Source organism: Balaenoptera ricei, chromosome 12, assembly GCF_028023285.1.
Source record: "Balaenoptera ricei isolate mBalRic1 chromosome 12, mBalRic1.hap2, whole genome shotgun sequence".
In the NCBI taxonomy this organism is placed as follows: domain Eukaryota; kingdom Metazoa; phylum Chordata; class Mammalia; order Artiodactyla; family Balaenopteridae; genus Balaenoptera; species Balaenoptera ricei.
This window is the reverse complement of record NC_082650.1, coordinates 70308753-70335385: the sequence shown is the minus strand read 5'-3', so window position 1 is coordinate 70335385 and position 26633 is coordinate 70308753. Positions and strand designations below refer to the sequence as shown.

Sequence of the window (26633 nt, the reverse complement as noted above, 5' to 3'; positions counted from 1 at the left end):
GCCTAGGGGGCTATCAGGAGAGGTTCTATAGAAGAAGAGGATGTGGGTTGTATCTTTGTGGAGCAAGAGGCAAGAACATGGGTGTGTCCTGGACACAGTGCCTCTGATGAACCTGACACCTTCTCAGTTATGCTCACGATGCTTTCAGTGTTTTTGACAAAGAGATTTCATTCTCTCCCCTCCATTTTTTGTTTGGAAGAAGTAAACATAATAAGGACTGCAAAAGGAGTGATGTGTTGTAGCAGAAATAACACCATCTTGAAGTCAGAAAGCTAAGGGTGGGGAGAGGTAAGAAAGCCAGAGCTGGAAAGAGAATGGAATGAATGCTGTTTGTTCACCTTGTTCTCCTCTGCTTTCTCTTCACTGTGAGAATGTGTCCCTGCAGGACGTCAGCATGAGCAGAGCCCGGAACACGGAGGCAGTATAAGTCAGAGCCTTCAAATGTCCAGCGTGGCCCCCTGGATGAACCACACAGGGGTGGAGGCTGCAGGAAAACCTGCTTGAGGATCGCTGTGTTAACAAAGACAACAGAGGTGTGTCGAATGCAGAGCCATATGAGAAGAACACGACCAAGGTCTAAGCGTTAACATCACAGCTGGCGGCAGTGATGGACGTATAAGCACTCCTGTGCATTGGGAACACTCACGCACAGAGTACTGTGCTCTGAACTTGACCTTTATTGTTTCTTAGCATAATGTCTCTTCCAAGGGAGGTCAGGAGTCTTTTCTCCTCACTTTAGACAGAGCTGGAGCACTGCGTTTTTTTCTGGCCTCCGTAAGACCTTTGACAAGCTCAAGTAGCTCTACAAGACAGTGACCAGGGTGGAGAGGGTGTCTCTAAACGAGTCTTGAAAATATGGATTGGAGGTATTTAGCCTGGAGAGGCAAGGTTCAAGGGAGTTACTTATCAGAATTTGTGTCAATTCTCTACTAAAATGTTTTTTTGCAACAGTACAGATCCCATAGACCGGAGTTCAGACAAACCAGGGTTGGAATCCTGGACCTGTTTTTTTTTTTTTTTTTTTTAAATTAATTGATTAATTAATTAATTTTTGGCTGTGTTGGGTCTTCGTTTCTGTGCGAGGGCTTTCTCTAGTTGTGGCAAGTGGGGGCCACTCTTCATCGCGGTGCGCGGGCCTCTCACTATCGCGGCCTCTCTTGTTGCGGAGCACAGGCTCCAGACGCGCAGGCTCAGTAGCTATGGCTCACGGGCCTAGTTGCTCTGCGGCATGTGGGATCTTCCCAGACCAGGGCTCGAACCTGTGTCCCCTGCATTGGCAGGCAGATTCTCAACCACTGCGCCACCAGGGAAGCCTCCGGACTTGTTTTTTACTTAACTTCATGAACTTGCTCAAGATGCTTGAGTTTTCTGAGCCTCAATTTCCTTGTCTGCAAAATGGGAAAGGCATTCCCTTCTTTGGTTTTCTTATAACGCTTAAATGAAATAATAACTGCTCAATAAATAGTAGCAGTTGTTATCTTTGTCCACTGAGAGCAACGCTGACTTTGGGTTGTGAGATTTTCTGTAAAAACAAAATGGAACCAGAAATGAGAGAAGTATGCATAGACTCGAAAAACAAAAAAAATTACCTTTTGCACTGGGCAGCAAAGCACATATGGGGAGAACTTGCCTCTGCATCTCAGAGCAATTGCTTTCCAGTACAATTTGTGAACACAAGATACTTACATGAAGAAGTAGTACCCATCCCTTTTTTTTTCTTTTTTAAAATTTTTATTGGAGTGTAGTTGACTTACAATGTTGCGTTAGTTTCTGCTGTACAGCAAAGTGAATCAGTTATACATATACATATATCCACTCTTTTTAAGATTCTTTTCCCATATAGGTCATTACGAAGTAATGAGTAGAGTTCCTTGTGCTGTACAGTAGGTCTTTATTAGTTATCTATTTTATATATAATAGTGTGTATATGTCAATCCCAATTCCCAATTTATGCCTCTCCTCTTCCCCCACTGTTAACCATAAGATTGTTTTCTACATCTGTAACTCTATTTCTGTTTTGTAAATAAGTTCATTTGTACCATTTTTTTTGGATTCCACATATAAGCAATACCATACGATATTTGTGCTTCTCTGACTTACTTCACTCAGTATGACAATATCTAGGTCCATCCATGTTGCTGCAAATGGCATTATTTTGTTCTTTTTCATGGCTAATATCCCATTGTATATAGGTACCATATCTTCTTTATCCATTCCTCTGTTGATGGACATTTGGGTTGCTTTCATGTCCTGGTTATTGTAAATAGTGCTTCAATGAACACTGTGGTACATGTGTCTTTTTGAATTATGGTTTTCTCAGGGTATATGCCCAGTAGTGGGATTGCTGGGTCATATGGTAGTTCTATTTTTAGTTTTTTAAGGAACCTCCATACTGTTCTCCATAGTGGCTGTATCAATTTACATTGCCACCAACAATGCAAGAGGGTTCCCTTTTCTGCACACCCTCTCCAGCATTTATTGTTTGTAGATTTTTTGATGATGGCTGTTCTGACTGGTGTGAGGTGATACCTCATTGTAGTTTTGATTTGCATTTCTCTAATAATTAGTAATATTGAGCATCTTTTCATATGCTTTTTGGCCATTTGTATTTCTTCTTTGGAGAAATGTTTATTTAGATCTTCTGCCCATTTTTTGATTGGGTTGTTTGTTTTTTTGTTATTGAGCTGCATGAGCTGTTTGTAGTTTAGAAATTAATCCCTTGTCAGTCATTTTGTTTGCAAACATTTTCTCCCATTCTGTTGGTTGTCTTTTCATTTTGTTTATGGTTTCCTTTGCTGGGTAAAAGCATTTGAGTTTAATTAGGTCCCATTTGTTTATTTTTGTTTCTATTTTCATTACTTTAGGAGGTGGGTCAAAAAAGATATTGCTGTGATTTATGTCAGAGAGTGTTCTGCCTATGTTTTCCTCTAAGAGTTTTATAGTATCTGGCCTTACATTTAGGTCTTTAATCCACTTTGTGTTTATTTTTGTGTATGGTGTTAGGGAGAGTTCTAATTTCGTTCTTTTTTTTTTCTTTCTTTTTTTAAATCAAGTGCTTATTAGGAGGAAAAGGGGTACATGTAGAGAGACACATGGGCCGACTCAGGGAGAGAGTCACCTCTAATTTCATTCTTATAATGTGGGATGTTAGTTCCCTGACCAGGGATTGAACCTGCGCCCCCTGCAGAGGAAGCGCAGAGTCTTAACCACTGGACCACCAGGGAAGTCACTACTCATCTCTTTCTAACATGGCAATTCTCAGTTATACCAGGAGCTCATGGGAGTTTTTAGCATCTAGAACAACTCCAGGAACACAATAAATATTTCTTATGTATTTATTTATTGGAGTATAGTTGATTTACAATATTGTGTTAGTTTCAGGTGTACAGCACACTGATTCAGTTATACATACATATTTTTTTCAGATTCCTTTCCCTTATAGGTTATTACAAAATATTGAGTATAGCTCCCTGTGCTATACAATAGGTCCTTGTTGCTTATCTGTTTTACATATAGTAGTGTGTATATGTTAATCCCATACTCCTAATTTATCTGTCCCCTCCCTAAATATTTCTCAGTAATGGTTGATGGGAGCACTATCAAGTGCTTCTGAGGTTTCACATTCTGGTGAGAATGAGCTGAAGGGCTCTGTGTCTTCAGTTGCTGCCTCTTGCCCTGGTGCCATCGGTGATTCATCTAACTTCTGACTGATGTAGGGGAGGATCGAGGAAAAATGCTTCGTGGGTACAGAATAGCTGAGGCGTCAGAAAGGTCACATTTCTATACCTACAATGAGTTTTCAACATTTTTCAAAGGAAAATGTGAGCATCATTTCCTGATTGTAACCACTCTTAAATCAGCCCTTTCTGGACCCAGTGGCACAATGGGCTCGCCCCACACCAGGCGGCCATCAGCAGAGACACAGCTCCTGGCCCCATCTAGGCACCGCATCTCCCCCCAGGTCACTGAAAGCACTCGCATTTTCAATATTTGCACTGAAAGCATCAAATATTTTCTAAGCATTTTCCATGTCCAGGAAATGTTTGAGATCTTGTTTTTCCTAAGGAAAAGAAAGTCACATATTCTCTGGCATCAGTCTAGCCACCAGGCTTTCAAAGCTTTCAGGGTTTGAGGAGGCTCTAAGTTAATCAAGGCATGTCCTCTAAACAAATATTACACTTGTATGCCAGATAAGCGTAGGTTTTCATCTCTCTTCCCTTATTATTTGAATTTTCTTTAAGAAAAACAATAATATGAATGGCTTTGTGTGCATGTAAACGTTAATGCAGATGTTGGAGAATAAACAACAAATGTGTATCTTCTCCACCAATTTTTGCCAAACAAATAGTTCCTAATTTAATCACTTGCATGCCTCCCCACCCTTCCGAAAAATAATATTATTTTAATAACTAAATTCTAGATGGGAGACACAAATATAGGCAACAAAATCCCATTGTGTATAGAAAATCTATAGAAATCTGTAAATGTACCCTGGAGATTAATAATATGAAATAGAAATAAATACATACATGAGTAAGGATCTCCCACTCCACAGTGGCTGGAATACTCATTGCAACTATAACTTCATTATGTGCTTGGAATCGTTAGCTCGATTATCTGGCAGCAGTGTGCCAAGTATTGGGTAACAGTGTCTGACATGTAATAGGCATTTGATAAGTGTTAGTTAAATTTAGGGTTGAAAAGGCAAGTAATGAATAATAGTTGATGAAACAATTTGAGATTCCCGCATGAAAGGGGATCTCAGTAGGTTAAAAGTAGGAGCTGTTGGTTATGTCAATTGAATAGATGGGTAAAAATATTAAGACATACATACATAACTATAGAAGATGAAATAATTAGGTCAAATACTTCCTCCAGTGCTTGACTAAACTTAAAAAAAAAATCACAACAAAACCCAACGCAGATAAAAAAGTACCTTGGACATATTTTTTTGTGGTTCAGAGAAGTACACACTTTAAATTCCATTCAGGGCTTAAGGTCTGTGGATTGACCACTCTGTGTGTTGCCATAACATCTCAGCAGATGGTGTTCTGTAAAGTAAACATGGACATAAGACAGACAACCGTTCTAAGTTTTGATGCCTACGTATGCTTACCTTGTGCTCCTTGCAGTATAATAAACACAGTTAATTTTACACACAGCCTGCATATGGTTGTACATAGAATTAAGACTATGGCACCCAGAGCCAATGCTTCACAGCCACAGCCTGAACCCCAGGGACTGTTCAGCATCTCTAGCCTATCGGAAAATCTGAAAAGGAAACCCAGCATGTGTAATGACCTCTGTCAGGCATTTGAGAGCAAGAAGAAAGATTGTTGGGGGAGTACCACTACACACCCACCAGAATGACTAAAATTAAAAAGACAGAGTTTTGGTAGGAATGTGCATATACTGCTGGTGAGAGTATAAATTGGTGCAATCACTTTGGAAACTGTTAAATGTAATAAAATTGAACATACACCCACTGATGACTCAGCAATTCCAATCCCAAGTGTATACATATGTGCATCAAAATACACTAATATTCATAACAGCATTATTCATAATAGTCTCAAACTGGAAACACCCAAATGCCCACCAACATAAGAATGGGTACATAAATTGTGATGTATTCATATTGTCAACCTCCTCACAAAGACTGCTAGGGAAAACTGTTGATCAGGCACAGCTTACAGTCTTGGTAGGGTCTCTAAGTGGGGAAATTATGGAAGAGTATTTGTAGGGTTTGAGATTCTGGGCTCACAAGGTTTATGCCAGGTCTTTCAAGGTAGGAAACTGGTTGGGACTAGGTCAAGTTCATGACACTATATTTTAGGATTGGTGGTCATAGCAAAGCAACATTCTGCAGATGAGTTTTATGAAGAGAAAACAATTGTCCTGATAAGTGAGTTGTTTACCCAGATTGGAAAACTGTTTGCTTATAGAAATTGGTTGGCAAAAACTTCCTGAGGCAAACAGTAAATTTCTTTATTGATCTGCTACTGTATCTTCCCAGTTATATTGACACTGGCTAATCTCAGCTATCAGTCCCATCAGTTAAGTTCATGCTGAGGCAGGAAATCTCACTTCTCAGGACAATGCAATACTATATAGCAATGGAAATGAACCACAGACTGATAAATGCATCAATATGAATGAATTTTAAAACATAACAGTTAAAAAAATTAATATATGGTGATAGAAGTAGAAATGGCGGTTACCAGGGAAGGGGTTGGATAGTGACTGAAAGGAGGTGTGATGTGGTTCTGGGATGCTCTTCTGGGATATTCTAGCTCCTATTCTGGGTGGTGGTCACTTGAGTGTGGACACTTTGTGAGTATCCATCAAGCTGTTCACTTAGAATTTGTATACTTTCCTTCAATTAAACAAATGCTTCAACTGAACAAAAAGATTACTTGAAAAATAGAGGTGAGTAAAGGAAAGGCTTAAATTCTAGCACCAGTTTATATTAAATCATTGGTACTGAAAGTAAGTACAGCAACAATATTAAAGAAAATCTGAACAAAAGAAAATAATTCCTCATAATTACACAGTCCTGTTACCCTGTTTGTCTTGATTCACCCGCCTTGTTATTCTGTGCCTGTGTCACTTTGCTTTACTCCATCAGGCCTCCAGGGGCTAACGGCAGAGTATGCTTTCCCTGTCTGCCCCTCCAATTGTATTGATCAAAGCTCTACACCCTTTCTGCAAACAAACAAACAAACAAACATTGTACAATATGATGTTCATGATGTTCTGCTAGACTCTGGGGTCTCTCCCTAAATGTTTGTTTAAGTTTTATAATAGGCTGCATTTTACATCTGCATGGCTGGAAGAGAGACAGACACTCTTGGTTGCTTGGAGTGAGAGGTGCAGGCTGACTGATCTAAAAGAGAAATAGAGCGAGCCTCTGGCTCAGATTAGAAAACCCTGACGCCTGTTCACACGGAGGCTGTCCTCTTCTGGAGATTTGCCTTTTCACTGTGGATTTTTACAACTGTTCTCATTAATCCGGAAAAGCACTTAACTTGTCACCAGGTAACCTTAATTTAGCACATTCACAGCTTTCCTGAGAATAAAAACACTTACTGTAATCCACAAATAACCTGCCCTGCGTGTCATCTGCTGTATAACAATTTCCACATGACCTGAGGAAAAGCTCCAAGTTTTTTCAAACTAAAGAAAGAACAGGAGAAGAAAAAAGAAAGAAATTAAAGAAAATAGAAGACAAGGGAATCTTTCTTATTTGAACTTAAAGAGACTTTTCATTTTTGTTTAAGCCATGACACAACATCCTTTTAGGACCATTACAATAAAGGACTTTATTACATTTTATGCATCTAAGTAACTCAGTTATTTGTTTTATGTCCTAAAAGGAAGGCATTAAAAATAATTAGAATAGAGTTTCTAATCTTCCTAAAAATCTCTATTTATTTATTTATTTATATTGGATTATAGTTGATTTACAACGTTGTGTTAGTTTCAGGTGTACAGCAAAGTGATTCAGTTATGCATACATATATATTTTTTTCCAGATTCATTTCCCTTATAGGTTATTACAAAATATTGAGTATAGTTCCCTGTACTATGCAGTAGGTCCAAATCTTCGCATTTTTTGAAACTTAGGAAACACCTTCTCAGGATAAATGTCATTGCCTCCAAATAAAATTGTCCCACTCACTTGATTAGATTTGCCCTGATCCCAATCCATGCAGACCTATGATCAACACTAACTTATTTAAGTCTCCACCGTCTGAAATGATTGTTTCGTCTGATTTGCTGGAGGCTTCATTGGGTCAGACATTTAAATTTTCAGAGGAATTTCTTAAGATGAGTTAAAATGTGACACATCTCTCTCCCCAGGGTAGAAACTATATAATAAAAAGCAGTTATGTCTTATCTGGCAAATGAAGAAGGGAAGTGACCCATCATGAATGTCAGTGGTTCTCAAGGTGAGGTCCAAGAAACAGCAGTGGCAGCACCTGGGAACTTGCAATGGAATTTCTCAGGCCCCACCCCAGACCTACTTTCTGAAATACGCTGGAGATGGGGTCCTGTAACTGGTGTTTTAACAAGGGTGAGTCTGACGCATGCTCAAGTTTGCCAACCCTCGATGTAGGATAATGCTGAGGGTATGTGAATGTCAGACCAACTGGCAAGACTTCAGAAACACTAAGCCATCTTGTGAGTTCATCTGTTAGTCTCTGGGACTTCTCTCTAAACGTTTGTACATTTTGTAATACACTGCATTTTACCTCTACATTAAAATGGTTTTATTTCAAAGGTAGGTACAGTGAACAGCAGTTCCTATTCAATCATACAACCCAAATATCCCCAACTTTCTCTAGCATCTGGATAAAAATAAGGTCACTTGAACATTGATACTGACATTTCACTGACTTATTTGCCTACAGGCAAACCTCAGGGCCTATGCCCTCCACACCCAAGGGCGTGGCTATTGACAGCGGGCTGGCCACAAAGCCTTGCTTGGGCCCCCTCTACCTCAGAGGGCTCCCCTCCTCTCTGGAAATTGGGTTTGGGCAAAGGTGGAAGAGTAAGAAGAAGGGTGGGCTTGGGGGTTTGTTTGTGTTTTTATCCAATGAGGGGAGCAAGTTGATAAAGGAATAAAAGATCTGTGCCTCAGTTGAGAGTAGTTGTTTCTGCAGCCCTGGGTGCCGTCAGAGGCAGTTACAGAATTGATGTCCAACAATAATCAGTATCAAGGCTGCAAAGAACAAAGAGCTTTTTGGGGGGGTTCTTAAAAAATTGCAATTTGGGAGACACAGAATCAGGTAAAACTAAAAGCCTGTTCTGGGGAAGAGAAAGAGTCAGGGGCTTATAAAAGCAAAAGCCACAGGATTGTTCAAGAATTATGGCTGACTCTGATGCAGGAAAGGAAATATTTGTCCTTAAGGGATAGGCTGTCACCGGTTATTTTAGGGTAAGCGTCCAACAAATATCCTGAGTTTCTGGAGCACTGGGCAGATGTTCTGGATGCCTGCTTTAGACGGTAAGTGATCGAAGGTCAGGTTCCATCCAGGCTGAGACATGCGTAAGTCACACTTTCTCGATGGCCTCCAGGCTCCATGTGAGAGAGCTCTCTTAGCAATACCAACTCCATTTTGATTTTCCTTTCACAACCGGGGCCTGCAGGCCCATGGTGGCAGCTCTACCCTCCTCCACTAGGACCCCTTTCACAATATCTCACTTTCACCCCGTTCTGGGAAAGTGTCTCCCATGGTCCAGAGGCCCATGCGTTGGTTGGCTGCTCTTCATCATGGTACCTCCTCCTTAGAATCTCACTAGTCCACTTCACAACCCTTCTATGAATATTTCTGGAGCTCTTCATGTGTCTGGAAATACAGCTACGAGCAAAACATAGAGCCTTCATGCAGCTTACATGAAGCTTCATGGAGCTTTCATGGCATAGTCATGCCTTCATGGAACTTACATGCTAATGGAGAAGAAAGACAATAAATAAATAAATAATATGATGTAACGACACTATTTTTTCAAGTCCCTCAGGAGTCTCTCCTGTGCATTCAGCGCCAGGCCCACCCATTTCCTCCACTCTGGTCACCTCATTTAGTCACCCACCGTGAGGGGAAGGCATCCCTTCACCACCATGTGAGCATGGGGCAGCAGTACCCCTCGGTGGAAAAGCTCTAGTCTGTGGTCCCTGCCGGCTGCTGCTTTTCAGGAGTTCTGTGTAACTTCTCAGGAAGCAGGTCTACCTGTGGGGTGGATGTCTGCTTGTTTTGTCTTCCTAGCACCTCTACCCCATCCCAACCCCCAGAGAATGTCTCCTCCACAACTGGGATAACATGACCTTGACCCAGGCTGGGCCAGTCCTGCTATCCCTTCCTCCTGTGCACAACAATTTGTCCTGAAAAAGGGTACATGACCCAAAGGTCATGAAAGCCAATCACAATTCTTTTATGAGATTTGATATATGGATGATTAGAAAAGCTCCCTTTCCACTTGGATGTACCTTAACGTGGTAGGAGGCTGGAACTGCCAGCAGGGAGGTACCCAAGACATGCAGTAAGTGTACCTGAGAAGCGCATAGAGAAATGAGACAAGGGAGTCCTGTTGGCATCTATGGATGTCCCATATCTCACTGTTCCCCAAACCAGTCCCCTCCCTGTACTTAATTACATGAGATAATACAGATCCTTTTGCACTCAAGTTACTTTCAGTTATTTGCAGCTGAAATAACAGTTGTATGCTGAGCCCACATTAATTATATCACCTACTTTGACTTGGTGTGATGCTAGGGAAAAGAATCCAGCATTCATTTTATAAAAATTACTGCAACAACATGGTGAAGAATCCGCCTGCCAATGCAGGGGACACAGGTCGAGCCCTGGTCTGGGAAGATCCCACATGCTGCGGAGCAACTAAGCTCATGTGCCACGACTACTGAAGCCCGCATGCCTAGAGCCCATGCAAAGATTAATTCTATTAATTCTTGCCTGAAAAAAAAGTACCCTTCCCTTGAGAAGGCTCACAGACCACCAGTATTGTCCCTAGAGCAGACTTTGGGAACTTCTGATTAAAATAGTTGTCTTTCATAAATCTGAATGCATTTTCACACAGATGAAACTTTGTTTTATGCAGCCAATCCCATCAAATAGAAAAGCTCCTAATCCTAGCAAATACCAGATGTCCTGTTAAACATTATTAAATATTGATGGTGCTATCTTATAATTTTTTTAATTAATTAATTAATTAATTTAAATCTTTGGCTGCATTGGTCTTCGTTGCTGAGCACGGGCTTTCTCTAGTTGCGGTGAGCAGGGGCTACTCTTTAATGCGGTGCATGGTCTTCTCCTTGCGGTGGCTTCTCTTGTTGCGGAGCACAGGCTCTAGGCATGAGGGCTTCAGTAGCTGTGGCTCGCGGGCTCTAGAGCGCAAGCTCAGTAGTTGTGGCGCACAGGCTCAGTTGCTCCACGGCATGTGGGATCTTCCCGGACCAGGGCTCAAACCCGTGTCCCCTGCATTGGCAGGTGGATTCTTAACCACTGTGCCACCGGGGAAGTCCTTCTTGTCTTTTTGATGATAGCCCTTGTAACAGGTGTGAGGCGATATCTCACTGTGGTTTTGCATTTCCCTAATGATTAGTGATGTTGAGCACCTTTTCATGTTACAAACAGCTTTTTAATTAAAATTTAACTTATTTGTCAGAAGATTGCCTACTAATACCAGATGTCAATGAACTTTTAAAACTTAAACCTCAAATTAAAGTCAATTTGGCTTGAGAGAACAAGTTTTAAATTCAAAATCCATTTGCCAAAACTTTACATAAATCCATGCCAAAATCTGGGCACCTGATATTCTATTTTGTTTGTTTTAACACAACTTTTATCCCAACAAACTTCAACATCAGCAAAGTACGTGCAAACCGGTGTCCATATCTATTCTTATCACAACCATAGCCACACGTATCTTGCATCTTAGAATCTCAAGGCACTAACAGAATGTCAGAGGATTAACCGTACATTTAAATTACTGTGTCCCTGAAATGCGGCTAGGAGGAGACCAGATCCGAGCCTTGTTTCCCAAATCGGAAAGCTTTCCCCTTCCGTTAATAAATTTATGTAATTCTAGGTGATGTCTCCTTTTATTTATACAAAACACACACGCGAAACTGGAAAGTTATTTGAACCCGGTAGGCTGAAAACTTAAGGTAAAAAAGGAAGAAACCAAAAACGCCCTCTGCAAACTCCATCCCGCGGGCGGGCTGCAGGGCTTGGGAGATGGAGGAGAGGCGCTAGACTGGTACCCCTCCGCTCCCGCGCCCCTGCGCCGCAGCCTCCGGACTGTAGGGGCCGCTGCGGCGCCGAGCTTGCCGAGCGCGCTGGGCCGCTCTCTCCTGCAGGGGGAGACGAGGCGCAGGAGGAGAGGCGGAGCGCAACGGGCGAGGAGAGGAGGTGACCTCGCGGCAGGTGAGCGGCGGCAGGGCCGGGGTGGCTGGGCGGCGGGCCGGCGGGCCGGCGGGTGGGGACAGGGCGGCCGCTCTACAGCGCACTCGACCCTGGCCTTGGAGGGCCCGGCCGCCCTGCGGACCTCGCTCCCAGGTGCGTGGACTCGGCGGCGTTCTCTCAGGCCTCCCGAATCCTCGCCTCTCGGTGGGCGCCCTGAGCCGGGTCTGGGAGATCTCTGACCCCACCGGGCGCGTGTCCCGCCCCATCCGTGGACACTTCCACCGCCAGAACCCTATTTCCTGGACAGTTTCTTGGTATCCCAGCTCACCAAACTTCCTAATTAGGGGCAAGTGGTTTTGTAACTGTTTTCACGTGAGGTGCCTCTTTCCTTTTTAACTGTGTTTAGTCATGTGTTCCTCCTGCAACACAATGTCTGGAACTTAACTGAATGCAGTTGTTTTGTTTTGTTTTTTTCTGGAGCCTTCAAAGGTATCTGTCTTTGAGTAATAGCCAGATGTATTGTGGGTACCACACTATGGGGAGGGCAGCGGACCCAGATAGTACTTTACACCTCTCAGATTGTAGGCAACAACCGTTGTTCCCAAAATCTTTCTCCTTTTTCTAGGTACAGTAAATTTCAAGAGATTTTTTAATAGCGTTTTTTACCTTAAAAACAGCAAATACAGAATTTATCTTTAAAATTTAAGTGATTATAATTTTATGTTTCTTAAATCTTGTAATAACTTACAAATGCAGAGTCTTATCAATTTAGGAGTAAGGTGGGGTGAATGGTGGTCTAGGGGTGGGCTGGAAATTGAGAGACCTGGATTATCTCACTCTCCCTTGGGCAAAGGCAATCTCTGTGGGTTTAGATTTCTTTGTTTAAAAAAAGGGGATTGGATTCGATGGTGAAGGTGACAGTAGCTACCAGTTATTGAACATCTGTTTTGTCCTTTAAAAAATGTTACTTCATTTAATCCACATAGTAATTCTATGCCTTAGATAATATTATCCCTTTTATAAAGGTGCAGACTGAGGCTTAGAGAGGTTGTCACTCAAAAACATACACCTAATCCGTAGCAAAGTTGGCATTTGAGGCTATGCTACAGTCCCTCAAGACAAGTCCTCTGATTCTGTCCCACACTTGCTTATTCTAATTCAGATTATTTTTAAGGTGTCCTGCCCCAGACTTCAAGTGATTTTCTTAAATATTAAAATAGTGTGGTATGTGGAACTAAAATAACAAGTACATTTATATCTCATTAAAGTATTTTGTCCATTTTATAATTCCCTAAGTCTTAAAAACAAGGCTTTGATTATTGCTGACATGCCTTCTCTCTAATGTTCTATGATTCTGATAATTTTCTAAATTTATCTTCTACTGAGATGCTTATTTCAAAAATGAACATCTGAAGATTGAGGTTTTCCCCCAAAGTAACTCAGGTTCTTTATATCTTGGTCTAATTTTTATGTCATGCCAATTTTATTTCACTGAATTGTTTAATGTCAGTTGCCAAATATATTCTGGATCATCCTGCAGAGTAAGAGTTTTACTAAAGCAGAGAAAATCATTCAAAAATGACTGTTCCTGACTCGGCTTAGGAACATCTTTGTATAGCCTCGCACAGTGTGCATTATTCATTCCAGGGGAGCACCATTCTCACTCACACTTTAGGATGTGAATGACCCTTGTGGCATTGGTGCAAAGAGTCAGTCCTTTACCTTTGTTGCTTCCTTTTCCTATCGCATATTGCCTTCACCAGAGGGTGGGCAGAAGAAAAAGGTAAAGAACTTTTTACCAGGAGGGACATATGAAGTAAATGCAGTTTAGTTTAGATCTTTTTTTTTAATTTTTATTTTATATTGGAGTATAGTTAATTTACAATGTTGTGTTAGTTTCAGGTGTACAGCAAAGTCATTTGGTTATACAAATACATATATCCATTCTTTTTCAGATTCTTTTCCCTTATAGGTTATTACAGAATATTGAGTAGAGTTCCCTGTGCTATACAGTAGGTCCTGGTTGATTATCTATTTTATATATAGTATTGTGTGTATCTTAATCCCAAACTCCTAATTTATCCACACTCCCACCTTTCCCCTTTGGTAACCCTAAGTTTGTTTTCTATGTCTGTGAGTCTGTTTCTGTTTTGTAAATAAGTTGATTTGTATCATTTTTTTAGATTCCACATATGGTATTTGTCTTTCTCTTTCTGACTTACTTTGCTTAGTATGATAAGCTCTAGGTCCATCCATGTTACTGCAATTGACATCATTTCTTTCTTTTTTATGGCTGAGTAATATTCCATTGTGTATATATACCACATCATCTTTATCCATTCACCTGTTGATGACATTTAGGTTGCTTCCGTGTCTTGGCTATTGTAAATAGTGCTGCAATGAACATTGGGGTGCATGTATCTTTTCAAATTATTGTTTTCCTCCAGATATATGCCCAGGAGTGGGATTGCTGGGTCATATGGTAGCTCTATTTTTAGTTTTTTAAGGAAACTCCATACCGTTCTCCATAGTGGCTGTACCAATTTACATTCCCACCAGCAGTGTAGGAAGGTTTCCTTTTCTCCACACCCTCTCCAGTATTTATTGTTTGTAGACTTTTTGATGATGGCCATTCTGACCAGCGTGAGGTGATACCTCATTGTAGCTTTGATTTGCATTTCTCTCATGATTAGCTATGTTGAACATCTTTTCATGTGCCTATGGGCCATGTGTATGTCTTTTTTGGAGAAATGTCTATTTAGGTCTTCCACCCATTTTTTGATTGGGTTGTTTGTTTTTTTGATATTGAGCTGCGTAAGCTGTTTGTATATTTTGGAGATTAATCCCTTGTCAGTCGCATCGTTTGCAAATATTTTCTCCCATTCTGTAGGTTGTCTTTTCGTTTTGTTTATGGTTTCCTTTGCTGTGCAAAAGCTAAGTTTAATTAGGTCCCATTTGTTTATTTTTGTTTTTATTTTCATTACTCTAGGAGGTTGATCCTTTTGGATTCAAAAAGATATTGCTGTGATTTATGTCAAAGAGTGTTTTGCCTGTGTTGTGCTCTCAGAGTTTTATAGTATCCAGCCTTACATTTAGGTCTTTAACCCATTTTGAGTTTATTTTTGTGTTATGTTGTTAGAGAATGTTCTGATTTCATTCTTTTACATGTAGCTGTCCAGTTTTCCCAGCACTACTTATTGAAGAGACTGTCTTTTCTCCAGGAGGGACATATGAAGTAAATACAGTTTAGTTTAGATCTTTTTTACAGGCAAGTATGAAAAATTCTACTCTCTTCTATTTAAAAAAAATTATATACAGTTTCTTTTCATGAATTGATAAGGGAACAATAAATGGGTGATGGAAAAATGAAGAAGAAATAAGAATGGGGGCACCTGGACAGATTGCACAGCCAGGTGGTGGCCCTGGGATACCTGATTTATTGAGTGTTTTACAGGTGGGCCCACACAGAAACTAATCACCAAATTACTTTGCCAGGAGCAGTTCAGTGCCAGGTTCCCATCATCCTTGCTGGGTGGGTGGGTGTGTGTGTGTGTGTGTGTGTGTGTGTGTGTGTGTTTAATATTTATTTATTTGGCTGCGCTGGGTCTTACTTGTGGCATGCGGAATCTAGTTCCCTGACCAGGGATCGAACCCAGGCCCCCTGAATTGGAAGCGCGGAGTCTTAACTGCTGGACCACCAGGGAAGTCCGGAGATTCCCCTTTTAATGCAGTAAATGAGGGTCCTCGCTTACAAATAAACATATCTTGAAAGCAAGTATATCTAGAGATTGGTCAGTATCATATACAAATAAGAAAGTGCTAGTTACCTGCAGTGGGAAAAAAAGAGTAAGGGAAGAAGTGGGAGAAAGTGATGGGGAGACTTAGGAAGTTCTGATGGATGTGTGCTAGATGTTAACTGTTGTCTTAGGTACTGCTGATTCGACTGGTAATGTTGGAATAGGTTGTTGCTGTGCTTTGAACTTACGGTGCTGCAACTTTTTTTTTTTTTTAAATAAATAAATTTATTTATTTATTTATTTATTTATTTTTGGGTGTGTTGGGTCTTCGTTTCTGTGCGAGGGCTTTCTCTAGTTGCGGCGAGCGGGGGCCACTCCTCATCGCGGTGCGTGGGCCTCTCACTATCGCGGCCTATCTCGTTGCGGAGCACAGGCTCCAGACACGCAGGCTCAGTAATTGTGGCTCACGGGCCTAGTTGCTCTGCGGCATGTGGGATCTTCCCAGACCAGGGCTCGAACCCGTGTCCCCTGCATTAGCAGGCAGACTCCCAACCACTGCGCCACCAGGGAAGCCCAGTGCTGCAGCTTTTTAAAATGGAATTATATTAGCTCTGCACTTGAAAGTAGCTGGTCTGCTTTTACTGCTAGATTAAAAGTTTGCTTTTGAAATAGAGACTTGTTTTCCCAAAAAGCACTGACAGTTGACACATCTGTGAAGAAACAGCTAAGGTTTTGCATCTTACATACTTTATTTATTCAACCACCACATCTTGAATTTCTGCCCCAGTCATATTCCTACAGCTCTGTGTGCCGGGCATGTGAGGAGATGCAGAAGAACCTTCTCTTACATGAAAAAAATGTTCTGCTCTGTTCTGTTCTTATATATCACAAATTCTTACCTACTAAGGCCCTTTTTGGCCTCAGTAATCTGTTTCTTTTTACTTAAAGTACAGAAGGTTGTTAAAAATTCTTTACTTGTTTGATCAGTGGCATAAACAAGTTCATGCAGTTTGGGAAGAACTGTTGTAACATCTTCAGTGACTGTGGCTCATTAAAGGAGAAGCAGCAATAGAACTGAGCTGTCTTATTCCAGGCCTAGTAAAAGAATGACGTATAATGGAAAATATTATTTTCATACATTCCCCAAAGTATCACAAACAATGGAAATTGTGGCATATTAAATCTTTTTAAATATAGTGTAGTAGGTAACTCTTTAAATTGTAAAAGGCCCTTTCAATAAACATTTGCAGTGGTTTCTAGCCCAGGTGTTCTTTAATTGTCATTTCTGGCAAAGAGTTTAACATAAACAGTTTAACATAAACAGAATGTGGATGTCTAGAGGTTGCAGTATAATAAATACTACCTTGATTGCTTATTTGCTTGATTCGTCACAAAGCAAATGTAGGTTCGGCTAAGGAAAGAGGAGACCAAAGAATCTTGCATGTGTATATATATAAATATTAATATATCTGAGAGGCTTTAGAGGCTGTCTTCCAGGTTATAGTCCTCAGTAAGGTCCCCAAATAAAACTTAACTCGCAACTTTTAGTATGCGCATTTTTCTTCAGTCGACAGTTTCAAGAAGTTCATGTAAGAGACGGGCATGTGAGTGGACCCCTGGTTCTGCAGAAAACGTTGGATTTTTTTGCCAACCTTGGGCATGATGAGTTTCAAGCAAGTGTGTGCTGGCTGAACAAATTTCAGGCATGTTATGGAATGATTCAGAAGTTGTCTGTAGTGAAAAAAACACCGTTCAGTAGAGAAAACTAGTAACTTGAATGCAGTTGAAATTTTTAAAAAATTGCTTGTTACAGCTTGAATGATGTTTTAAATGCTGATGAAATAAGTGTTTTACGAGTTGTTACCTCATATACTTCGTGTCCAAGGTAGACTTCGCAGAAGAGGTAAACAGAGGTTGATGATTGCTCTATTCTGCTGTAATGCATCGTGGTCGGAAGAGATGAGACCACTTGTCATTGGCAAGTCAGCTAACCCCCAGGGCTTCAGAAATGTTTATTTGCTCCCCAGTGATTATGAAGCCAATACACATGCCGAAAGTATGGGAGGTTTATTTAATGAATGGCTGAGAATGGTTAGCAAGGGGATGGAAGGAGTGAAATGCAAGATCCTCTTGCTGATGGACACCTGCTGTGCCCATAGCACACTCCTGTGTTTGGATCACACATGTGTTGAGCTTTCCCATTGAATAATCAGTATGTTTTGAAAAAACTGAACTCCTAACTTTCTCCATAAGTAATAAAGTTGCAAAAATATTGTTTTTATAAAGACTATAAAATGGAAGACTTAAAGAATACTTGAATAAACAAAGCCCCAGTGAGTGTTTAAATGTGAGTGTTTGACTCTCATTTCATAACATTTACTATATGATAGGGTTCAACATTTCCCCCGAAGAATTTTATTATATTGTCATCAAGTTCAGCCTTTCTTTGGAAGGTGTCTTTCCCTGCCTTCTCCCTTGCAACTCTGCCCCCCACCACCCCAAGCATTCGGTGGCAGGAATGGTAGGAATAAGCTTTTGCCTAATAGTATCTAGAAGAGAAAAATATTCACAAAGTGATGACATTCCAGCTGGGAGAACCAGAAGCCAAAGGACATACTCGGCTCTAATAGGATAAATTCTGAGTAATTAAGAGAAAAAAGGGTATTCAGATTGAAGAGGTAGCATAGTGGTTGTTTCCAGAGAGTGGCTGATAGGCAGAGAGGGAGTGGGGACTGACAGCTGCTCACCCTTCCTGTCTGGTGCTGGTGCTGGGGTGGCCGGTGGAGGAAGGCAGAGGGGGTGGGAGAAGTGGAGCAATGGAATGCTCCTGTCCTGAAAGGGCTATTGGAAGGTGAGGAAGAGTGAAAATGGAAGGAAATTAAGAAGGTGTGGATAACCCACCGGCCACTTCCACCCTTAGCACCCCTTTCAAATAACAAGATACAGTGTGACTCAGACCAACAAACAAATTATCTAGCCTCCTGGAAAAGTAGGAAGACAATTTTTGCATACCTCACTAGTTTGGTCTAAGAGATGAAAAATAAAATAGCCATTTTACCAAGCAAAACCTGAAGTTCCATTTACAAAGTATGTGTTATACAAAGGAAGAAAATAATTTACCATCACTTTTGGTGGAAAAGTGGACTGGAATTCAAAAAAGAATGAAAACAGAATCAGTTTCTTAAAGAGCATTATCAAAAGAACACAGTCTGGAAGGGAAAAAACGTCTCTCATTTTATTTTTAGGTACTAAATCATCATTAGTCAAGATGTCTTCAGCACCTGAGCCTCCAGCTGTTAAAAAGGAGCCACCCAAGGAAAAAGACCTGGGAAACCCAGGGCTCAGAGGGATCCGCACCACAACCTTATTTCGAGCTGTGAATCCAGAGCTCTTCATTAAACCTGTAAGAAATGCATCCAGGATAAGACTTTTTTTTTTTTTAATATTTATTTATTTATTTGGCTGCGCTGGGTCCCAGTTGCAGCATGTGGGACCTTTAGTTGCTGCATGTGGGATTCAGCCCCCTGACCAGGGATCGAACCAGGCCCCCTGCACTGGGAGCACGGAGTCCCAGCCACTAGACCACCAGGGAAGTTCCCAGGATAAGACTTTATGTTCAATTTAACTAGGCTGTCAGAAATAGAAAGTTCTTATTATTTGATTTTATCATGGAAGACCTCTCTGTGAATAAAAAGCAGGTGGAAGGAAAATCTTAAATGCTGTTTCACTTAATACACATATAAAACTAATTATTTTGAGGACATTTGGAGAATTTTAATGGAAAATGGTTGGATTTTAATGGATTGACTTTTCAAATTCCCGTTTAAAATTTTATTTTACTATCTGCGTTAATTTTAAGGAAATTTTTATTGTTTGATCAAGTATTATTAAGTAAATAAGATCTTCCATTGAAACAAAGAAAACAGACTGAAAATCTGATCATTCTTATAGTCTACAATTCCAGGCTTTATTAATATTTTAACCTAGGGGAATACTGCAAACATATCTTGAAAAATTTCAAAACATGCATTTGTACACTGTTAGGGAGTTAGCTAATCATTTGTATTTTTGTAGCAAGTTATTGAATATATTTGATATGATAAATTTTACTTTTTTAAAAACTCAAATCATACAGTGTACTTAAATGTATTGAGTGTGATTAGAATTTTAATAACATAGTTGCCAGTATAAGCTAAATAGTATAAGCTAAAGTTAAATAGGTCAATTTAACAATCAAATAATTAAATCAAGATAGAATGTTTTAAAAACGTTGAACTAATGTATTCTTTTTTTTGTATATATAAATTTATTTATTATTTATTGGCTGCGTTAGGTCTTCGTTGCTGCACGTGGGCTTTCTCTAGTTGCGGCGAGCAGGGGCTACTCTTCGTTGCGGTTCGTGGGCTACTTTTTGTTGCCGTGCCTGGGCTTCTCATTGCGGTGGCTTCTCTTGTTCTGGAGCACGGGCTCTAGGTGCACAGGCTTCAGCAGTTGTGGCACGCAGACTCAGTAGTTGTGGCTCGCGGGCTCTAGAGCGCAGGCTCAGTAGTTGTGGCTCACGGGCTCTAGAGCACAGGCTCAGTAGTTGTGGCGCACGGGCTCAGTTGTTCCACAGCATGTGGGATCTTCCCGGACCAGGGCTGGAACCCATGTCCCCTGTATTGGCAGGTGGATTCTTAACCACTGCGCCACCTGGGAAGTCCCTAATGTATTCTTTTAATTGCCAAATACATTTCAAGAATTGTAAATTTAGGGCTTCCCTGGTGGTGCAGTGGTTAAGAATCCGCCTGCCAGGGCAGGGAACATGGGTTCAAGCCCTGGTCCGGGAAGATCCCACATGCCGCGGAGCAACTGAGCCCGTGCGCCGCAACTACTGAGCCTGTGCTCTAGAGCCCACAAGCCACAACTGCTGAGCCCGTGTGCCACAACTACTGAAGCCCATGCGCCTGGAGCCCGTGCTCCACAACAAGAGAAGCCACCGCAATGAGAAGCCCACACACCGCAACGAAGAGTAGCCCTCGCTGCAACTAGAGAAAGCCCGTGCGCAGCAACAAAGACCCAACGCAGCCATAAATAAATGAATGAATGAATGAATAAATAAATAAAATAAGAAATATTTAAAAAAAGAGTTGTAAATTTAAACTGCTCTGAGGTTTGACCTTTATTTTTTTGATGATTAAGATTTGAAATAATAGGGGCTTCCCTGGTGGCGCAGTGGTTGAGAGTCTGCCTGCCAATGCAGGGGACACGGGTTCGAGCCCTGGTCTGGGAAGATCCCACATGCCACGGAGCAACTGGGCCCGTGAGCCACAATTGCTGAGCCTGCGCTTCTGGAGACTGTGCTCCACAACAAGAGAGGCCGCGATGGTGAGAGGCCCGCGCACCGCGATGAAGAGTGGTCCCCACTTGCCGCGACTGGAGAAAGCCCTTGCACAGAAACGAAGACTCAACACAGTCATAAATAAATAAATAAATAAATAAATAAAAGAACGTGAATTTCTTTAAAAAAAAAGATTTGAAATAATAGTAATACAACAGGTATGGTGACAAGCAGAAAATAAAATTTAAAAAGCTTTTAAAAAAAAATATTCAGAGCTGCATCACTTTGCCTCTTAGGGTCTTGGATTTTACAGCAGCAAATCAAGGTTATTATAGTAACATTTCTCTTCCAATCACTAAATTTCTTGAGGTAATAGAATAAGTTCCCAGAGAAGAGCGTGTATATTTTGCTGTGCCTGGTATATGACATGAAAGGGTTTCTGCCAGTTTTCCATGAACTCAGGTGAGAAGAATAGCATGTATACTTCATTCCTCACTTCCTAATAAAATTAACTAATTTAAGGTTTGCAAGTGGGAAGCTTGGGCCCAGAGAAGTTAAGCAGCTTTTCCACATCACACAGATAACACTGAAAACTCTGAGCACTGGACCAGTTTTCATGCCTCTCGTTTCCCCCGCACCTCTTCCAGCCTCACCTTCCTAAAGGTGAAGGTCGGAGATGTCCCAGCTGTGGAGAGAAGAAGCAAGAGTCTTCTATAGTCTCTAAATTATCAGGAGTTGAGTTAATTGAATAAAGAACTGGGTAAATTTTTATAAATGAAATTCATACCATAGGAATGCTGGTGTGGTACTAAAGCCTTGGCATGTCAAGAGGAAAGTGCAAGAGATACTTGAGTCTCCTCAAATGATGAGTCTTAATGAGGTCTTACAATTTTTTTTCTTTGACAGAACAAACCTGTAATGGCTTTCGGATTGATAACCCTTTCACTTTGTGTGGCTTATATCGGTTATCTACATGCGACACAGGAGAATAAGAAGGACCTCTATGAAGCTATTGATAGTGAGGGACACAGTTATATGAGGAGGAAAACATCTAAGTGGGATTAACAGTGCTGGTTACTGCAGATGGAGCTTTACTGGGGACTCTGAAACCTTCAGGTGAAGATTAGCGCCACACAGTGTCTTGTTTCTTGTTCTAGAAGACGCTACTGAGGAGGAAGGATGGCGGCTGCAGCCAGGCCACTATAGTGAACGTTGTCCTTTCAAAACCGTAGCCATTATCGCATTCTTTTTCCACAGAAAGAGCTGCTCAGTATTTTTCCTTGACTAAATCCTCTTGTAAAAGTGCCATGAGAATGGAAGTCACTTTTGTGAATTAAGTTCTATATAATAAAAAGTACCGATGCTCTTAAATTTACATGGTATTTTTTTTTTTTACATGGTATTTTTAACATTTTAAGGGGAATTGTGCATTTACAACTGTTGTGAGTGTTTAGTTTGTTTTGCTGTTTGCAAGGACAGTGTTCATTTTCTACCTGGCATAGAACTGCTTTTTGTGAAGAAAGAAGTAATTGTAAATTATCGTAAAGCCTGTAGTTAAAAACAAATAGTTTTTACAGAGTCACAGATGGGTCTTATATTTCGATTTTCCATTTCAGCTAATTTTGGTCCAGAATTTTATTTTAATTGAATAGATAGTCCCATTCAACTACTAAAATAAAGATTAAATGAGAGAATAACCCAAAGTAATTGGAGTTTTTCTTTTTTAAAAAAGAAAGTATATTATACTGAGTATGATGTTTTTATTTGACTACAATCGTTATCTGTTTTGGTTTTTGTAAATTAATGTTACAGTGATATTATAAATGTAGACCAAATGTTCTTACAGTTATTTAAAAACTAGAACTACTCAATAGATAAGAAAAGAAGGTCTGGTTTTAAAATAACCATAAGAACATGGGTTTACCTTATATATATATACCTTTCTGATGAGTGTTCTAGACCTGTTTCATTTCTAGATATTTACCGCATTCTCCAAATCATTGGAATTGGAGCTCAGTAATAAATCTCATCTCTGAAATTTTGTTTCATTTATTATTAACAAGTAAAATAATTGCACAGGCAGATCATCATAATGTAATATTTAATTTCGAGTGCTTTATTGTGGTTTTGCAAGATACATGAAAATGTAATTATGTCTCATTTGTAAATATTAAAGAGCTTAGCTAATTATCTACATGCAACTAAATTAAATCTTTACTACTGAGCCCTAAATATTTCTTTGCTAGATGTCTCTGTATAGTACACTTCAAATAGTTTAAAATGCACTTAGGAGGTATAAAATGCCTTTTAATTTAAAGTGTTATCTTCTGCTGTTGGTTATTAAAGAACTAGAGTTCTTCTGTTTTCAACTTACGCATTTAACGTCACATCATTGTCTTTAGAGTTCTTCTAGTAGTCAACAAAATAAGTTGCTATTTGGTGGGGGAGGTATTAGTTAGGTGAGCTATCAGGAGATTATTGCAGCAAAGAAGGGCAGCAGGAACTGGACAGAGGGCAGCCTTAAGCCATGTGACGTGTGTGAATGAACCAGGGTAGCAGTAGATTCCGCAAGGCACACAGCTGTGAAAAATAGTGCAAGGGAAGAATCCCATTGAATTCTAGGAGCAAGTAACCTAACTGTGCTACTATTTACAGGGTGGTTACAAGTTCTGTAGCACAGTCTTTCTGTGTGCAGTGTCAAAGGCTGCCTGGCTGTGTGTTGATGTTTTTATTCCTTCTCTAAAGGAAAATGCCACTTTGACAGAGTCAGTTGTCTAAGGAGGGGATGCTCAGGGCAAGATAATTACAGCCTTTTGTAGTCTGGGTTCAAGTGGTAGGAGGAATGTTTTCCAATGCAGGAATCTGGTTGAGATTGGGCAAACTCAGTAACATAAGAGATTCAGTCTTGAAGCAAGTCTTGGTAAGTGAACCATTGATAAGGTGTAAGCGACCTCTTTGCCCAGGGAAGCAATCTCTTCTGATAGAAGAGCTATTTGCCCAGAGGAGCAAGCAGTTCAATTGACAAGTTGATAAGAATTTCCTGACGTAAACAGTGAAGTTACTTATTATCTTATACCCTTATAGAGTGACCAATCTGTCCCAGTTTGCCAGGCACCGAGGGGGTTCTTGAGATGTAGAACTTTCCATTTTAAAACAAGGACAACAAATTAGTTAACTCTGATTTTTAAAACCAAGCTTAGTAATTTTGAGTGCTTGCTTAATGAAAGTAAATTTTCCTTTAAGATACTTGTGATATTTCCCAGTTTTATTGTCATGGCACAAAAACATGTTTATAGATAACCTGAAAAAAATTAAACTCCCTCCTTTTCTGTCCTAAAAAATCAATTCTTTAAAACAAACCATTTAACAGAACGTACAGCAGGCTGAATAATACTCCTTTTCCCCCAACCACCCCAGAGATGTTTGGATCCTAATCCCTAGAACCTTGTGAATATGTTCCATTATATGGCAGAAGGGTCTTGACAGATGTGATTAAGTTCAGAATTTTGAGATGGGGAAATTATCCTTTATTATCTGGGTGGGCTTGATATAATCACAGAAGTCCTTACAAGAGGGAGGCAGATGATAAGAGGAAGAAACAATGTCACCCTGCAAACAGGAAGAGAAAAGGCTATATTGATGTGAGCCCATGGGCCAAGGAATGTGGGTGGCCTCTGGAAGCTGGAAAAGGCAAGGAAACAGATTCTCCCCTAAAGCCTCCAGAAGGGCCAGTGCTGCTAACATCTTAATTTTAGCCCCTTAAGACTCATTTTAGACTTCTGACCTCCGGAAGTGCAAGAGAATGAATTTGTGTTGTTTTAAGCTACTAAATATGTGGTAATTTGTTACATCCCCAGAAGGAAACTAATACAGAAAGTATCTGGGAAATGAACAGCTGTACTATGCTCCCTTTAGTCATTATTTCTAGTTGCTTTTATGAGCAAAGCTTGTCTTACCTAGCAACAGTTGCTAAGTAAGTTAACAATTTAATCTAGAGTCTAGGAGGGAGCAACTGCTTAAATCTTCCGAAATCCAGTGCCCAGACCTTATATGGCAGAGGCTTTCAGTACCGTTCTTTACCATTAGGCACATAACCACTACCTAATCATGGCAAATCATTTAATCCTTGCAAGCCTCTAGCATTGTCTTCAAACGTTGAACCTCTTCCAGCTTTCTCAAACGTCTAGCTTTTCTTAAAATTACTTTTTCTGATCCTAAGAGTGCTTGTACATAGTAAAAGACATCTTAAATTTAATTATGATCAGAAATCAGGATTACACAAACTTTGTTTGCTGTGCTGTATGTAATAAAATAATTCCACCAGCCCCCTTTGGGGAAACCTTCAAATGGATCCATGAGTACAAGCCATTTAAGACACGCTTTTACACTCACAAAGATATACTGGGTAAGTGACTTTGCTGTTTTCCTTTGTTCTAATGTTTCATAGCATTATATGACATTCTTCCTGATGTGTAGACTTTGATCAGCTCTCCTGATCAAAGTTGCTTGTCCTGCAGGGGTGTCTGTTTGGCATGAGAAGAATGTGGGTTGAAATCCAGTTCTCCACTTCCCAGCTGTGTGCCTTGACAGTATGCTTAGCCTGTCAGTCTGTCTCCTTATATGTAAATAGGTATGTTAATACTTATCTTGCAGATTTGTCTGGAGGCTTTAATGAAATATTTGTACCTATTCTAAAGCCTGGCACATAATAGTAACTGAGAGTTCTTTTTGCCCTTCCTCATACTTGGGCACCTTCCATACACATAGGAGAGGAAATATCTCTAAGTAATACCTTAATACATGGGTGAAAGAAACTATATTCTTTTTTTTAATACATCTTTATTGGAGTATAATGCTTCACAATGGTGTGTTAGTTTCTGCTGTATAACAAAGTGAATCAGCTATACGTATACTTATATCCCCATATCCCCTCCCTCTTGCGTCTCCCTCCCACCCTCCCTATCCCACCCCTCTAGGTCGTCGCAAAGCACCGAGATGATCTCCCTGTGCTATGCAGCTGCTTCCCACTAGCTATCTATTTTACATTTGGTAGTGTATATATGTCCATGCCACTCTCTCACCTCGTCCCAGCTTACCCTTCTGCCTCCCCGCCCCTGCCCTCAAGTCCATTCTCTATGTCTGTGTCTTTATTCCTGTCCTGCCACTAGGTACATCAGTGCCATTTTTTTTTAGATTCCATATATATGCGTTAGCATGTGGTAAAACTATATTCTTTATTAGTAGCTGGTGACATAAAAGTAGGTAGATCTGGGTAACATGAGTATATGTACTATATATACACTTCTTATTTTTCCTCTTTTAAATCCTTTTGTTTTTTTTTTAAATTTTTATTGAAATATAGTTGATTTACCATGTTTCAGGTATATAGCAAAGTGATTCATTTTATATATATATATAAATATAAAAATTTATATAAATATTTTATATAAATATATTTTATATAAATATATATAATATATTTACATAAAATATATATTCTTTTATATAAAATATGTTCTTTTTCAGATTGTTTTCCATCATAGATTATTACAAGATATTGAGTATAATTCCTTGTGCTGTACAGTAGGTCCTTGTTGTTTTATCTATTTTATATATAGTAGTGTGTATCTGTTAATCCCAAATTCCCAA

At 40.1% G+C, this 26633-nt stretch overlaps 2 protein-coding genes across 3 annotated transcripts in view; both read left to right on the top strand.

Moving 5' to 3' along the window:
* Positions 1-8090: 8090 nt before the first annotated feature.
* C12H6orf163 (chromosome 12 C6orf163 homolog) overlaps positions 8091-26633 on the top strand; it is a 35987-nt gene continuing 17444 nt past the window's right edge. Inside the window, exons 1-2 of the mRNA XM_059941638.1 lie at positions 8091-8132; positions 11690-11948. Of these exons, the coding sequence (XP_059797621.1) occupies positions 8091-8132; positions 11690-11948 (301 nt within the window). The remainder of the gene's footprint in view (positions 8133-11689; positions 11949-26633) is intronic.
* SMIM8 (small integral membrane protein 8) lies at positions 11883-22359 on the top strand. Of its 2 annotated transcripts, none has more exons than XM_059941693.1 (3): positions 11883-11948; positions 18910-19067; positions 21891-22359. In XM_059941693.1, the coding sequence occupies exons 2-3, from the start codon at positions 18933-18935 to the stop codon at positions 22047-22049; spliced, it is 294 nt and encodes a 97-aa protein (XP_059797676.1). In that variant the 5' UTR covers positions 11883-11948; positions 18910-18932; the 3' UTR covers positions 22050-22359. The 2 variants fall into 2 exon arrangements, with proteins under 2 accessions (XP_059797676.1, XP_059797677.1); XM_059941694.1 differs by lacking the exon at positions 11883-11948 and adding an exon at positions 12015-12080.

Bases quoted from the DNA above. Each gene is read 5' to 3' on its own strand.
- SMIM8 (XM_059941693.1), top strand. From the start codon at position 18,933: ATGTCTTCAGCACCTGAGCCTCCAGCTGTTAAAAAGGAGCCACCCAAG. The intron at 19,068-21,890 runs GTAAGAAATGCA...TTTCTTTGACAG, and splicing joins CAGAGCTCTTCATTAAACCT to AACAAACCTGTAATGGCTTT.